The sequence below is a fragment of the Emys orbicularis genome, chromosome 16, assembly GCF_028017835.1.
Source record: "Emys orbicularis isolate rEmyOrb1 chromosome 16, rEmyOrb1.hap1, whole genome shotgun sequence".
NCBI lineage: Eukaryota > Metazoa > Chordata > Testudines > Emydidae > Emys > Emys orbicularis.
In genome coordinates this window covers 2821936-2836007 of record NC_088698.1, presented here as the reverse complement: position 1 = coordinate 2836007, position 14072 = coordinate 2821936, and the positions used below count along the sequence as shown (strand labels likewise).

General features: G+C 59.0%; 2 protein-coding genes across 2 annotated transcripts in view; one reads left to right on the top strand and one right to left on the bottom strand.

The window, feature by feature from the left end:
* Positions 1 to 4409, top strand: part of EMID1 (EMI domain containing 1) — a 109647-nt gene extending 105238 nt beyond the window's left edge. Inside the window, exons 15-16 of the mRNA XM_065418029.1 lie at positions 2406 to 2496; positions 4276 to 4409. Of these exons, the coding sequence (XP_065274101.1) occupies positions 2406 to 2496; positions 4276 to 4409 (225 nt within the window). The remainder of the gene's footprint in view (positions 1 to 2405; positions 2497 to 4275) is intronic.
* A 3195-nt stretch (positions 4410 to 7604) lies between these two features.
* On the bottom strand, positions 7605 to 12399 carry RHBDD3 (rhomboid domain containing 3). The gene is made up of 5 exons (XM_065417507.1): positions 12246 to 12399; positions 11431 to 11820; positions 9465 to 9630; positions 8599 to 8961; positions 7605 to 7812 (listed from the first exon to the last, which is right to left on the bottom strand). Exons 1-5 carry the CDS (start codon positions 12397 to 12399, stop codon positions 7605 to 7607), a joined length of 1281 nt encoding a protein of 426 aa, XP_065273579.1.
* Between the last annotated feature and the right edge of the window lie 1673 nt (positions 12400 to 14072).

The following is a 14072-nucleotide window of genomic DNA, read 5'->3' as shown; positions in this document are numbered from 1 at the left end:
CTCATGGCAGGGCTTTGCCAGGGTCCTTGTGGGACAGGAGAGCCGTGCTTTGGAGCCAGAACAGGCAGCAGTTTAGACTGTTTCAAAGGCTACTGCATTTCCTGAGCCCCCCAAAGCCCTGGCAGGCTGCGCACTCAGCAGTCACTTCCCCCAGGCTCTGAAATGCAGCCAGCTCTGGGCTAGGCATGGCAGCCATGCTGCACAACGGGACCATGGGGCTCGCTGGATGGGACAGACTCGCACCTGCAGGGGTGGGGGAAGGGGCAGGGGATAGTGGCCAGCAATGGGATTCAGCCAGGGCGCTGCTGCTCAGTCTGGGTCTCATGCCCTTTCCAGGTCCCCCGGGGGCTGACCTAGCTCTTCCCTCCCCAGCAGCATCTGTGTTTGTCATGAGCTGTGCCATGGGAATGCTGCATAATGGCCACCCAGCCCAGCCTGCTCCCTGAAGCACAGCGTGTGCATGCCTGTTATGTCAGTGCCCAGCTGGGCGGGAGGGGCTTTTTAAGCAGCGGCCCACGCCCCCTCGAGAGAGAGCGGCTGGGCTGTTCATCCCTCTTCTTTCCCCCCCGCACTTTGCCTGAGGTCCCGGGGGTCGGAGGGCACCCGCGGGCATTCCCTTCACGGCTGGATCTGTCTCTTTCGTCCACAGGGGGAGGGGTTACACCAGCTCCGAGAGGCTTTGAAGATTTTAGCTGAGAGGGTTTTAATCTTGGAAACAATGATTGGGCTTTATGGTGAGTAGAGACAGACAGAAGGACAGAATTCCAGGCTGCTGGTGTGGGGCTGAGCTCCCAGCGAGGGGCAGGGCAGGACGCGGGAGGGCCCACGCACGCTGCCACCAAACAAACAGTGCTCCCTGCTTCCAGCGCAAGGTCCTGCTCAGCCCATGGTGCGAGGAGGGCCAGTGAGTCAGGCCATGGGGTGGGCTGGGGCTGGGGCTTGCTGGCCCCACACCTCCCTGCACTGGGAGCGTTGCCTGTTTGTTTCTGGCAGCCGGTGGGATTTAGTCTGCCTGCCATGTGGGTCGGTGGTGTTGCCTGTGATGACATCATCCCACTTCAACAGGGCTTAGGGCAACTGTAGAAACCCACGCTTTGATGACATCACAGTGGCCTCCTACCTGCTGATGTCCTGGAGCCGCTGGAGGAGGCAAATCCCAGACCTCCCCACCCTGCTCCGCACTGGGGGAGGGTCCCGGGAACCAGGACAACAGCACACCCCCAAACCCCAACACACTCACCCAGGCACCGACATCGCCAGGGCGTGCAGCTAGACCAGCGCCGTGGGGAATGGCCGCTTGGATTCATCTGAACTCAGTGGGGAAGGGGGCAGCTTCCACCCTGCGGAAAATGGGGGCAGCTCCCATTGCGGAGAATGGACCTGCCGTGCATGCCGCAGACTGAGTACTGGGGTGTTCCCCAGGGATCTGCTGCCGTTGGAGCACGACCCCTAGTGACAGCAGGCAGATGGGCTTGTTAATTACAGATTTCCCTTTCTGTGATGGTGGTTTAATATTTGTATTGGGGCCCCATTGTGCTGGCCCCTGCCCCAAGGCGCCTACACCCTGAGCACCTGGCAGAGGCTCTCTTGGGCAGAGGAGAAGCACCTTTAAAGTGACATTGAAATATTTTTAAGGATGAACTAAAAACAGCCGCTCAGTCCCAGTGGCATCCAGATTGGTGTCCTTTAATGGTGAAAGGGCTGGGGTCGTTGTGCGGGGCTGCCACTTCAGAATCCCTTGATTTTATGACGGTCCTTTCCCAGCCACTGCATCCCGCAGCGCTTGGAGTAATGATCAGGGCCGAGGGACGTGAGGCGGCAGGAGAGGAGTTGATAGGAAAGGAGTGCAGGGGGCCCTGGGGGTGTTCCACCCACAGATGCAGAGGGGGAGCCTCCCACACCAGCAAGACATTCTGGGAGGGCCCAAAAGAGGAGGCGAGTGCTGGCTGAGCAGAGAGAGCCAGGGAACCCCAGTTCAGGGGGATGGATCTGAGTTTAGGAGTAAAGGATTCCTTCTTTTCCCACCTGGACTCTGATTTCAATGGGAGCTAGAGGTCTGACCCTGTCTGCTCCTGGTGAGCTTTGCAGCCTTCTCCCCTGGAGCCTGGTGGTATGCATCCAACAGCCTGGAACCTGCCTCCTGCTCCTCAGACCAGCCTGCTGGCCCTGACACCAGGGAGAGAGGGGAGAGCGTTTAACCTCCGCAGGGAGCCCAGGAGCAATCGCCTGACTGGGACCGTCTAAGATCCCTTGGGGATCCCTTCTCCTCACAGAGGAAGTTCCTCCCCCAGCCCTCCAAGCTGCTGTCCTGGTTCCCTGACTCAGCCCTCAGTGACGGATCCCCCTCCCTTCCACCGTCGAGGGTGAATGAATTCGCACTCTGTGCTCTTCTCGATCTCCACTAGGCCATTAGCTTACAATCCTTCCTACAGCAGCAGGCCCAGCTGGAGCTCCTGGCTAGAAGGGTCACCTTGCTGGAAGCCATCATCTGGCCAGGTAACAAGAGGCTCAACTTTTCCTACTCTGTTCTTCCTCAGCATGATTTCTGAACCGTGTGCGCTGGACTCCTTGAATGGCTGGACCGCTCGGAGCCAGCCCTTTGTCGGGGACCCCGTTGTATCCGTGGGCTCCCCTTTGCATGCCAAGTCTGTGGATGACAACTCCTCTGTGTGTTTGGAGCCAGATGGTTGGGATTCCAGTTAGGTGCTGATACAACCCTTCCTGTCTCGTAACTGCCAGCTGGGGAGGGGGAAGAGGTGCTAGTACTTGAAGCCACAAGTGGGACATCCCTAACTCAGACTGCAAGGCAAGTCTGCATGAGTCTGTCCTGCCGCTCTGTGGGGCTCGTCCTCTCGTGGCACCATTGGAAATTAGCAGCATGAGGTATGGCACAACAGTGCCCTGGGCGTCTGCACTGGGTATCGCTCAGGTGCACTGACCATTCCTGGTTTAGCTTGGAGGAGGGTTTCCTTCCCTCTGCTCTGCGGGAGAGAGGGCACGACAGATGGCTCTGTATGGGGATCGATGCTGCCTTGATCATGGTCCTGTGCAATGTGTGTTACCTGCCTGTGGCCAGGGCCGCTGGAAAATCGCAGGTGCAGATGGTCCGTGTAATGGGCTGGAAGTGCTGAGCCCATCACAGCAGGGTCTTAAACCTGGCTTCAGTGGGAGCAGAATCCCGCCTCCCGTTGTCATTAACAGCCCCTGACCGCTCCTCTCAGCTGCCACTGCACAGGCTGTCAAATGAATGCCATCGAAACGGGCAGCCCCAGAGCTCTGAGCCCAGCTCATGGCACCGGAGCCTGGCTGAGCCCAAGAGGTGCTGCATTAACATGCTGGATTATTCTGGGCTCTGTGGTCACCCACCAGCCCCAGCCAACTGCTTAGATTGGAGCGTTCCCCCAGTCGCTCGCCCTCTGGAGCAGCTGCAATGGAGAGTGAGCAGTTGGACCCAGATCCATGAAGGTCTTTAGGTGCCCCCCTAAAGACCTTTGAGGAGCTGGGCCTTGACTCCTTTGTCTACATGCCGCATACGTCACCTGGCTGGAGAGCAGGGACGTGAAGTGACAAACAACCTCTCCCAGACCTGGAGGGGGAAGCCAGAGCTGAACCTGACTCTCCCACTTTGCTGCCCAGTGTTGCCTCATGTGGCTGCATTGTTGCTGATCACATACTCCTTCATGGGGAGGGCAAAGGGTTCCAGGCAGTGGCAGTATAATGCACAGGCCCATGCCCAGGGGGCCCAGCCAATTTAGGGGCCCCCAGGAGCACCAGAACTGTGCCCCCCTCCCCCTCCCACACACACCCACACCCACTCTTCCTCTTCCCTGGGAAAAAAACCTGGATCCAACATATGGATTCAAATCAGGGCACCATTCTCTCCTTGGCAGCTCTTCTGAAACAGCCACATCTGCTGTGTCAGGCACATGCCTGGACACCATGCGACTGTCCTTGGAGATGGCACAACCAAACCCTGGGATCTGGGGAGATTAGAGGCTGAACTCTGCAGCTTTCTCGCTGCCGCCGCCGACAGAACATGGCTAACCCCTGAGACTAGCCAATGCCCAGCGCTTTGGCCTGCAGCACCAGGGCAGACACATGGCTGCTGGGTGCTCTGCCTAGGTACTAGTACGCTGGCACCGCACTAGGGCTGAGGAGTAGCTGGACACTGACTAGCTGGTCAACAGAGCCAATGCCCTGCGATCGTCCAAGCTCCCTGGTTGGGTCTTGCTGGAGAAACGTTTGGATTTGACTCTGCTTTTCTCCCCATGCTAGAACCAGAGCCGGGTTCAGGCGCCGAACCCTTCCCCACTAGCGCCCCCAGCTTCCACCGGGGCAAGCGCGACAGGCTGGCAGCCTACAGCAGCCCACACCAGCTGGCCCAGACGGCCCAGGACGAGAGCAAGTGAAGAGGGGCAGCCACCCCGAGCAGGAGTCGTCTCCCCAAGCATTAAGGCCCCCTTGGGTAGCTCCCCACCCCTCCCCCACATTGTTCTGGACTGTCGCATGAAGAAACACTTGAGGAGCCTTCCCAGGCCATGCAGCTGGCCGGCGTGACTCTATTTATTTGGGCTCTTTCTAGAGGCCTGTAACCAGTGCGATGTGTGTACTAACTGACCCCCTGCTGGCTGCCTCCTCACGGCTCCCCTACCCCGTGCTCCCCTCATTGTACTGCAGGGGGCACTCTTAATCTCTTGGTGCTATTGTGTGGGATGTCTTCTAGATGACCTTGGCCTGTAGCTCCCCGGCGTGGCAGGGATGGCAGAGAGGGCATCGTTCTCCCTTCTGCCCCCAAATGCAGAGGGTTTATCCTGGGCGCTCCCCAGGAATCCAGTCTTTGGCTCCCCCACCGAGGGGGTGCAGGGGATGGTGCCTTGGCCCTTCCCAGTCCCCAGGGATTGGCTCAGCTCCCGTGGAGCCAAGTTCCTGCCTTTTCCCCTGTGAATCCACCCCCAGAGCAGGGGCAGCTGGGACGTGTGTAGCGCTGCCCAGCACTAGGCTCTCCACCAGTCCGTTACCCTGTTACGGGTTTGAGCCCCGGCAGCCCCTGAGCAGCTCTGCCCGTACCACTGGACACTGGCACTAAGGTGGGGGGGGCCCAGCTGAACACTGAAAACCAAGCTAAGCAGGCTGAGCCCTGCCGGGCTGGGCTCTGGCTGCCACAGGCCCCGCTGGCTCAGCCAGCCTGCCCTCGGCCTGGCTTCAGCAAAGGCAGCTGAGGGGGGTTAACTACCCATGTGGCCACCCCACTCATCTCTGAGTGTCCAGGCCTCAGGCCCAGGGGGCAGCTGTGGGGCTTCCACCATCCAGCCCATTCTTCCCCCAAACCATGTGAGGAGCAGCCCGTGACCCAACCGCCAGGCCCCCACGCCGGCTGCTGGGCTGTGAAGGTGTCTGCGCAGATAGGGATGGGATGCTAGAAGCCACTGAAGCGGGGGCACCCGGCACCCCAGGCAGTCTCGCTGCACCCACCATGTGCCCGCTTCTTACACCCCAAAGGCTCTACCTGGAGCAACAGTTCTTCTGGAGCAGGGACAGCTACCACCCCTGGGTGGGGCTCCAGCTGAGCCTCAGGCAGGTCCCCTTCCAGCATCCCCAGCCCCACCCTGGGCACCTTCCCCCAGGAAGGAGGGATCTTCCACCTGGAGGCCAAAGTGTCACCAAGGGCAGTCGCCATGGCTGGACACAGGCAGGGGTCAAGCCTCAGCTCCCTGCTCCACCTCCTTGATCAGCATCCCCTAGGCTAACGATGGCTGGGGAGGGTGGAGACATAACCAAAACCTACCTAGCAGCAGCACACTCTTGCCCCACCTCCCACCATCCTTCCCAGTGGGCCCTGAGACGCACAAACTGGGAGAGCTGCTGTAAAATGGGGAAAAAGGCCAGGAGCAAGGAAGTCTGGGGTCATTAGCGGGGAGGCCCGTCTGAAACCAGCACCCAGTGCAACCCTGTCACCAACTGCGCAAGCGGCTGAGGAGGGAACCGGTCTTTGTATTGTGTACCTCGTGATCCCGGCCAGCTGGGGGACAAATGGTCTAAAGGTCATTAAAACATGTTGCTAAGCTCCAACGCCATGGCAGTCTGGCTGTGTGCTTACAGAGCTGGGGTGGGGAGCAGCGAGGCTGTGGGACTAGCAGCGCTGACGGGCATCTGCTGCAGCCAGGAAGGATACTGGCTAGAGGCCCGGCGCGCCCATCAGCTCCGCCCTCACCCAGAGGCTGCACCAAGGGGAAGGACCTGAGGGAAACAAATGACTGGCTGAGCCTGGCCACAGGCAATGAGAGCAGCCAGCAGCCTCCCCAGGGTTTGGTGAAACTTTATTTCTCCAGCAAAGAACAGCCACAGGTCAGCTACCCGGGCGGGCACTTCCGGCTGGCCAGGCAGCAGGCACTTCTGCAGGGGCCCTTAGCAATGGTGGCAGGGCTCGCTGGCTCTCACAGCCCTCTGGCTCGGAGCCTGTGGCAAGACAGAGCAAGGCTGGAAAGTAGCTGCAGGGCCATGATGCTTGTGGTCTCCAGGTGAATCCCATGTAGGCAGGGCACCATCATGTCGGCAGCTGGTGGGTCCAGGAGCCAACACCTTGGTAAAGCCAACCAGAGGGCAGGCAGAGAAAGCAGGTACCACCTTCCAGGCAATGGGATGGGAGCTGACAGGCACCTTTCCCGGGCTAGCCCTCCCCTCTGCTTTCCGGGGCAGTCGGCCTTTGGGGAGATGTTACGGTTACGGACTGTTTAGGATTCCCAGACTGCTGGTGGCATAACCCCGCACCCCGAATGCCACGGGACTGCCTGGGACGACACGATGTGAGGCAGAGTTTAGGCTCCAGAGGACACAAGTGTGGATCTGGCCTGTTTTCTAGCATCGCCTGCACCCGGCAGCACCATTAAACCTGGAGCTCCCTGGGCTGGGGAGTTCGTCTGTGCTGCCCCCAGTGCTGCCCCGCCCCCCCCCCCCCCCCCCCAGCTAGTGACAGGATCTGTCTAAACTGGTGCTTTCTAACACCAGTTACTCAGTCACCAATTAGCGAATATATTTGCCCATGCTAGCGTGGACGCTCCCTGAATGTGAGTTCCAGGACACGGCCTGAATCCCAGCCTAAATCATAAAGGTTTGTGCCCTGGAACAAACATTTGGGAGGCCCAGAATGGCCAGTACTAACGTGGCTGCTAACACACGTTAACATTTAGCATGGCCTTACCAAGGAAGGGACGGGTCAGGCAGAAAACAAGAGGCTGGAGCCCATGGGGGCTGGCACGAGGGGAGGGATGGAGAAGGTAGGAGGCACCATGCTGCAAGTGACTCCTCTGCACAGCCCGAGCCATGCCTCAGTCATGCAACTGCTCTTCCTCCCTGTAGCACCCAGCTCAGCACCTGCCTCACCGCTCCTGCTTCCCCATCCTCTCGCGCAGCCATTCCCCATGGAGCCCAGGCCTGGAGCTGAGCCCTACAGTACTCCCCCATCTTGGGATAGAGGGTGCAGGCCCCCAAGCTCATGGTGCTTCCGGTAATGGGCTTTGCTCTCTTCCTTCCCTCAGGGCCTGGTGATCTCAAACCCAATGGTTCAGCTTGGGGCCGTTATTTCCACCGTTAATTACTGGGGCCCTTTATTCTGTGGTGGGAAAGCACGGTACGGCTTGCTCTGTGGGAAGCAGATGCTCACGGCAGGCTGGCCTGCTCTCCAACGTCACCACAGCCTCGTCCCCAACCTGGCCTCCAATCAGCAGCGAGACGGCCCGCTCCACTCGGCCCGTAGCTGCCAGTGCCACCACCGCCTGCTCCGTGGGGAAGCCCATCCTCTCCAGTTGCTGCAGTCTGGGGAGCGAGAGGGAGAGAGGCCATAAGAACGGCCAGACTGGGTCAGACCAAAGGTCCATCCAGCCCAGTATCCTGCCTTCCGACAGTGGCCAATGCCAGATGCCCCAGAGGGAATGAACAGAACAGATCAAATGATCCATCCCCTGCTGCCCATTCCTAGCTTCTGGCAAACAAAGGCTAGGGACACCATCCCTGCCCAATAGCCATTGATGGACCTATCCTCCATGAACTTATCTAGTTCTTTTTTGAAGAAACCTTCGGACTGTGGGTGGAGACACGGGGCCAAGCAGGGAAAGCAGGGGCAGGTGGGGAGAACTCGGGCCTGTTTGATGGGGATGCTCTGTGGTGGTGGTGGGCTGCCCACACTCCCGCAGGGTCCATCCCCAGCAAACACGTAAGCAATGGCGCAGACAGCAGCCTCCCTGCCCATCAGGTGGCCCGTAGACGCCACAGTTCCTAGTGTGCAATGCTCTGCCTGTTCCTGTCACTCAGCAGGGTTGAGCTAGCCCGATCTGGCCAGGTCGGCATGAGAGGACCTTGGTGGCGGGAGCCATGGAGCATGAACAAGCTGTACCAAGACCTGCAGCCCGGCAGAGATGGGAGGGAGCCAGAGGGCAGCCCGTGCTCCGCTCTCAGGCTCAGTGGGTACTGCCCACAGAGCCCCCCAATCTGGTTCTGGGTTAGAAGCCAAGTGGGCTGAAGGGTCTGGCCTCTGCTCCACACTGGTCACCAAGGGGCGCCTCCCCCTCCATCCCCTTGCCCCCACCCTGCCATGCCCCTTACCGCAGAGAGGAGACAGAGGATTTGGAAAGCTGCACTCCACCCACGGCAGCCTCCAGGCTGGCGTCCCTCAGGGAGGCCTGGATCCCGGCCAGCAGCAGCTGCTCATCCAGCAGGACCTCTCCCAGGCCCAAGAGTGATGCCCCAGAGTGCAGGCTGGGGCTGTCCCATGGGGGCGGGGGGGCAGGGCCCCCATGGAGATCTGGGAAGCAAGCCAGAGGGACGGACGGGTATGCCATCCCAGAGCTCTGCCAGCACCCAGGTCTTTCAGCAGCCCAGGGAGAGGCAGGTGCCACGGCTAAGGACTGGTCTGAAAGGCCCCCCGAGAAGCACTGCTGGGCTGGGGGGGCAGAGTGTCCTGGAGACCTGGGAATCAAGGAAGGAATTAGAGGGGAGTCCAAACAAACAGCGGGAGGGAGCAGCCTCCCAGCCCATCACAGAGGGCAGTCAGGGTGGCCCCCAATTGAGTGGGGCTTGGGGGGGGAGTGCCCTGTCACTCTAGCAGGGACGTGTTTCTCATGCTGGTGATGCCAGACCCTAAAGCAGTGATTCAGGAGACTCCCTGTGTCTGGGGGAGGAGGTTCTGGGTCAGCCCCCACCCCACATCCCATCCCATCCCATCCCTAGGACTCCTTGCTATGCAGCACTAGACCAGAGGGGTCGTTAGTGGGTGACCCACACCACAGCCTCCCTCCTTGCCCTCTCCAGCCAGGTCTCTGCCAGGCAGTCAGGGAGGGAGATGAACGGCAGTAACCAGTGGGTCACCAGGCCCGCCTGGGGGCACAGGGGGAAAGCCAGGGGCTATGAGCTGATGGTGTCTCTCGTAGAGATGCAGTGAACCCCAGCCAGCCCAGAGCCGCCTCATGTACCTGCCCCTGGTGCTGGCCGCATGGCTAGTGGGAAGGATTCCTCCTCTTGGGCACAAGATAAAGCGGACAAAGCCACTTCTCGCCAGCGTCCTGCAGACGGCCCCATCATCTAGCACTTCCAGGCGTCTCTCCGACAGCTCCAGCCACGACAAGACCCTGGACCAATCTGCCACCAGTTCCTCTGGTCAAGGAAAACATCTGCTACTGGCCCCAGCTGGGGACGCTTCCTGGTCCCCAGCCTGGCTAGCTAGGAGCCAAATAACCCAAGGGTCTGCAAGGCATGTTGGGATCTGTAGTCTCCATAAAGATGATGGCAGCTGTGACTGGCTCTTGTTTTAACCACATCAGAGGCAGAGCTCAGGTGCCTAATAATGCTGCCCTCAGCTGGGCAAAATCCCCTGCAGTAACCACAAACCCCGGGATGGTTAGTTTACGATCAGTGTGTACATCAGATTGTGCCAAGGTCTGCGAGCATGAGCCAGAGACGGGCACCTGGAGAACGCTCGTGGGAAGGAGAGTGTCTGAGGCCGTGCACTCAGTGCTAAAGAGGCGTGGGATAGCGCACGGGCTCCAGTGAGATATTACAGTGTGATTTGTGCTGGTGGAACACCAACCTTGGAGCCAAACCCCTAAGCTAATAAAAAGATACCAGCAGTGCCAGCTTCCTACCCAGCAATGCGCCTCTGCAACCTGAGAGATGGGAAGGAAGAATCCAGCCTCTACAGCCCAGACAAGGGGGTCAATTAGTGGTTGCTGGCATGGTGGTTTCTGTGATGTGGGGACACCTATCCCCTAAGAGCTGGACTGAGACCCATCAAACGTCTTTCACATGGGCCACTGAAAAGCTATCAGATGGGAAGGACTTTCCCTCCCTCCCAGCCGGGGCAGCATCCCATCTCCGGAGCGGGCAATCTGGGACGTTAGCTATTTTCCTGTGGAGTGGACTGTTTTCTCCACAATCTTAGCTTTCATTTAAAAGAATGAATGGCTGAATTGTGACCCCAGGCAGACACTCCCCCACCACTGACTTCCGTGGAGTCACATCTGGGGGAGGCTGGGTAGAATATTTCTCAATTTCTTGCCTTTCTGTTTGTGAAGACTCCTTCTGAATGCAACCAGTGTCCTGCTTCTGAGTCTGCAGCCAGGCTTGGGGGACAGGGGGGGCTGCTTTAGTGGATACTGCTCTGCTACTTACTGTCCCTGCTGCCGCCATGGCACCTAAAATACACGTGCTTTGCAAACCTCCTGGATGCCAGCTCCACGTGTGAGATACTTGCCTTGTCCCCACTGACTTTGGCACAGCTACAGGCTGCATCCACTGGCTCCATTGGCCCTGTGATGGGGCATATAAACCCCGCTCTGCCACTGTCACTAGTGCACTAATTAGCTGTGGCTAATTAGTTGACCTGCAGCAGTGGGGCTAGGAGGCTGCAGCCCTGGCAGGGGGGTGGCTGCCCCTGAGGCTGGGACACAGATTGATAGGAAGCTGCCTAGCAAGCAGGCCCTGGCGCCCCGAGGAGTGGGGTGAGGCTGCTGGTGGAGGAAGCAGAGGCCCTTAGTTAGGATCCCTTCTCCTACCAGCTAGAGCAGAACTGGACTCACTTGGGGCGCTGGCAGCAGGCCTGGGAGGGACATGACACACAGATCTGACCATGGCTGGGGTTGAACTAGGGTCAGGAGAGCAGGGTCGTAAAGGGCTGGTGCACTTCCAGGGACTGAGGCCCCTAATATCTAGGGGTGTCAAAGCCCTGTGGAGTCCCACCCAGTCCCTCCCAGGGCAGGATTGTTCACTGGAGCTTGATCCAGGGGCGTCCTCCCCTTCCCTGGGGACCCCATTCCACAAGCCAACTGATCACATTGGCTTTCAGCATCTGTGGGGACACCAGTGCCCCTCTTCAGGGCCCAGTTGATACCATGCCAGGCTGGCGAGGCCCCGGGAACACCCTGCCCATCACACAGAGGATACAGGCCAGCCCTGTGAGCGCACCACTCAGGTGGAGGAGGAAGGGGCACCCGGGGGAGAGAAGCTGGCTGAACGCGAGGAGCAGCCAGGGCAGGGCCACAGCACGAACCTGCCCCAAGGCCCCAGCCCTGCTCCTCAGTACCAGATGGCGCCCCAGCATGGCCAGGTGGACTGGAGTGTAGCCGCTGGCAGCATCAGGGGGAGGCACCCAGAGCCCAGCCAGGACGAGGTAGAGCAGAGCCGAGATTACCGCGCTGAGCAGGGAGGCGTGGAGGTAGCGAAGGGTGCCCTGGTGCCGCTCCTGGCGCCAGCCCAGCACAGGGAAGAGCAGCAAGTTGAGGAGCAGGAGGGAGGGGTCCGTGTGGCACAGGCAGTAGGTTGCCAGGCGATACACTGGGGAGAAGAGCAAGGGATGACCTGTTAACATGGGACGCCCTGTATTTACCATCCTTCTAAGGGAGCCCAGTGCTGGGGAAAGACTCAGCACAGGCCTGGGCCTGACCAGGTCTGGTCCGGTCCTCTTCTCTTCTACGTGACAGCTGCTGCCCTGCCATTGGTATCATTTCACAGCACGCTGACTGCCCCTCATGGCCTCTCCCTGCCCCACCGATCCCCTCTGAGGATATGCCTACACTGAAGCTGCACGTGTCATTCCCAGCTCGACGCAGCTAGCACGCTTGGAAGAGACATGGAAGCTCTTCTCCCAGCGGCATGCTCCAGTCTCCCACCAGTGGCTTGTTAAACATCCAGACATCAGGAGTGAGAGCCCTGGAGCAAGGCTACGTCTTGAGGGGGGCAGGGGCAGGACAGGTACCCACCTTGGAAGCGTCTAAACAGCAGGGCTGGCGCTAAGGACAGATTCTCGCAAACCCCCAGCAGCCAAAAGACACCAAGAAGCAGCATTAGGGTAACGGAAGCAAGTGGGGGGCCCTCCAGTCCCCACATCCATGTTAGGCGCCTCCTGGGCAGCATCACCTTGAGAGGGGAGAGACAGCTACGCCATGGTCCTCTTGGAGGGACCCTGGATTTCGGGGGACTCAGCAAGGCAGGCAGAGGCAACCAGGGCCTGGGAAGTTCTCAGCACTCAGGGACTGTCTGTGGGGAGAAGGGGGGACTGAGTCTCCCAGATACACAAGCAAACCGTGTAGGGCAATGAGGATGTTGCACCAGGCTGTGCCCAGGTGAGGGCAGCCCACCGGGATCCGTTTTACGGGGAAGCAGGGAGCTCTGACCAGGGCATCCCAGTGTGTCCCCCGAGGCCCAACACACAAGGAAACAAGGAGCCTCAATCTTGCCCAAACTTCACCCTGGCCCCTAATACATGAGCTGCCCTCTCGGAGCCCTGTGCCTGGCGGGCTGCACCCTGGCACCCAATGCTGTTACAGGAGGGGACCAGGGTGCCCTCCCCCATTGATCCCATACCCAGCACCCATGGGAGTTGCAGGCAGATGAGAGTGCCATGCAGCCGTGCGGTTGTGTGGACTCTGTACAGAGCTGAGGTTCAGGATCAGGGCTACTGGTTTCCTGTGGGGCCCTGCTGCGAGGTGTGAACTGTGATCGCTCACAGCAGTTACCAGCCTAAAAGGCGCTTGGAGCTGTGCGAGACAAAAGTACAGACGAGAGCCACTCGTGCTACACAACAGGGACCCCAAGGCAGCCAACCCACAGCCGGCTCGGCCTCCTGCACTGCACACTGCCCCAGGGGGCAGGAGAACCACACAGCTGGCCTCAAACACAAGACAGCAGGTGGCTGCTGTTTCTGAAGCCTTGTGTTGCAAACTCTGCAGCGCATGAGCTGGCCTGTGCCCTGTGACCAGGGAGATCAGTCAAGAACAGACCTAAAAGTTGCAATTCTTCAACAAAAAAACTTCAAAAGCAGACTCCAACGAGAAACTGCAGAACTGGAATTAATTTGCAAACTGGACACCATCACATTAGGCTTGAATAAAGACTGGGAGTGGTTGGGTCATTTCAAAACCTAAACTTAATTTCCCCAATACTAATTTCCCCCTACTGTTACTCACACCTTCTTGTCAACTGTCTGTAATGGGCCACTCTCTTACCACTTCAAAAGTTATTTTTCCTCCCTTGGTATCCTGCTGTTAATTGAATTGTCTCCTTAGACTGACCTCACACTTGGCAAGGCAACTCCCATCTTTTCATGTATTTATACCTGCTCCTGTATTTTCCACTCCATGCATCTGAAGAAGTGGGTTTTTTACCCACAAAAGCTTATGCCCAAATAAATGTGTTAGTCTCTAAGGTGCCACAAGGACTCCTCATTGTTTTTGCGGATACAGACTAACACGGCTACCCCTGAACCCTTCCCCAAACAGTAACTCGTGGCCTCGTTTCCCCAGCCCCGGCTGTATGGTGCTCTGTTGCTGCAAGGGGCATATGGAAGGCACTCAAGTCTGGGTCCGCGGGGTCTCGGCCTGTAGGATGGTGTCCCCGAGGGCCCATGCGCCAATACCCAATGGGGGCCATAAAGGGAACGGCTGTATTGGGGCCGGGGGGGGGGGGTGCCCACATTTCCGCAGGCTGCTCTTGGCTCTGCACCGAGGTTAGCTCTGGGGCAGCAAAGCAAAGCTTTTCCTACCTCTCCAGCCTGCTCTGCTCATTGCTTTGAACACTTGGTTCGGGAG